Source organism: Aplysia californica, unplaced genomic scaffold, assembly GCF_000002075.1.
Source record: "Aplysia californica isolate F4 #8 unplaced genomic scaffold, AplCal3.0 scaffold00104, whole genome shotgun sequence".
Lineage (NCBI taxonomy): Eukaryota > Metazoa > Mollusca > Gastropoda > Aplysiida > Aplysiidae > Aplysia > Aplysia californica.
The window spans coordinates 29,567-30,720 of record NW_004797374.1 but is presented as its reverse complement, the minus strand read 5'-3'; the positions used below and the strand labels follow the sequence as shown (position 1 = coordinate 30,720).

The following is a 1,154-nucleotide window of genomic DNA, read 5'->3' as shown; positions in this document are numbered from 1 at the left end:
TGTCTGTCTGTCTGTCTGTCTGTCTGTCTGTCTGTCTGTCTGTCTGTCTGTCTGTCTGTCTGACTTTGTGCCAGCATTGAATGACCATTAGGCCTATCGTGTCCATGTGCTTCTTTTCACTCAGTGGGTGGTTGGCGGGTGCTCTAGTGGGGTTTGCTCCTTTTTTTCTATAAAAAATCTATCGTCTCTATCTCCCCTCCTTCTTTTTTGTGTTTGTTACTCTCTTGTAACACCTCTAATCTTCGGCACTTGTATGACCTTATTGTGTTACAGGAGCCGTAAAATTTTTACTAAAACTAAACTCTTTTCACTCAAACAATTTAACAAACCTGTGTCCCCCTCTTATTCTTTTCTTTGTGTGGTTTCAGCTCTTTCTAGACACAACACACCAGTCTTACATTAGACAATTATATTATGATCTGTTTTTGTTACAAATGCCGTAACACTTTTACTAAAACTCAGCCCCAAACTGAACTTTGTGGGTGGTTGGTAGGTGCTCTGGAGTGGTAAAATTGCTCCTTTTTAAAATTAAATTCACTATAGTTTTTATCTCCCTTATTTCTTTTAAAAAATCATGCATCTACCGTTTTTGTCTCCCCTCATTCTTTTTGTGCTTGTTACTCTCTTGTAACACATCTAATCTTCGGCACTTATCTGATTTAATGTGTTGCAAGTGCCGTAAAACTCTTACTCTGGGTGGTTTGTGGGTGCTCTTGTGTGGTTTGCTCCTTCTTTCCTATCAAAAGTGTATTGCCCTTCTTTTCTCCCCTCCTTTTTTGTGTATGTTACTCTCTTGTAACACCTCTAATCTTCGGCACTTGTATGACCTTATTGTGTTGCAAGGGTCGTAAAACACTTATTAAAACTAAAAAGCTCTTACTAAAACTGTTTATAAAAACCTGACCTTTGACCTTTGTGTGTGCTGTCCCCAGACGCTGTTCATCCCTGACCCTGACTACGTACCCAGTGACCCCCCGTCTCCACAGGCCGTCAGTCCTACCCCGGACACTAGGCCCAAAGTGGTGAGTTTGTCTGTCTGTCTGTCTGTCTGTCTGTCTGTCTGTCTGTCTGTCTGTCTCTCTCTCTCTCTCTCTCTCTCTTTCTGTCTGTCTCTCTTTCCCTCTGTCTCTCTGTCTCTCTCTCTGTATCAGTGA

The 1,154-nt window shown here is 41.8% G+C and overlaps 1 protein-coding gene across 1 annotated transcript in view; it reads left to right on the top strand.

Annotated features, from left to right (window-relative positions):
- The window catches only part of LOC101862637 (oxidation resistance protein 1), a gene marked incomplete at both ends in the record, with an annotated part of 36,025 nt that overhangs the window by 6,187 nt on the left and 28,684 nt on the right, over positions 1-1,154 (top strand). The window contains 1 exon segment of the mRNA XM_005095470.2: positions 933-1,022. Within this exon segment, the coding sequence (XP_005095527.2) occupies positions 933-1,022 (90 nt within the window).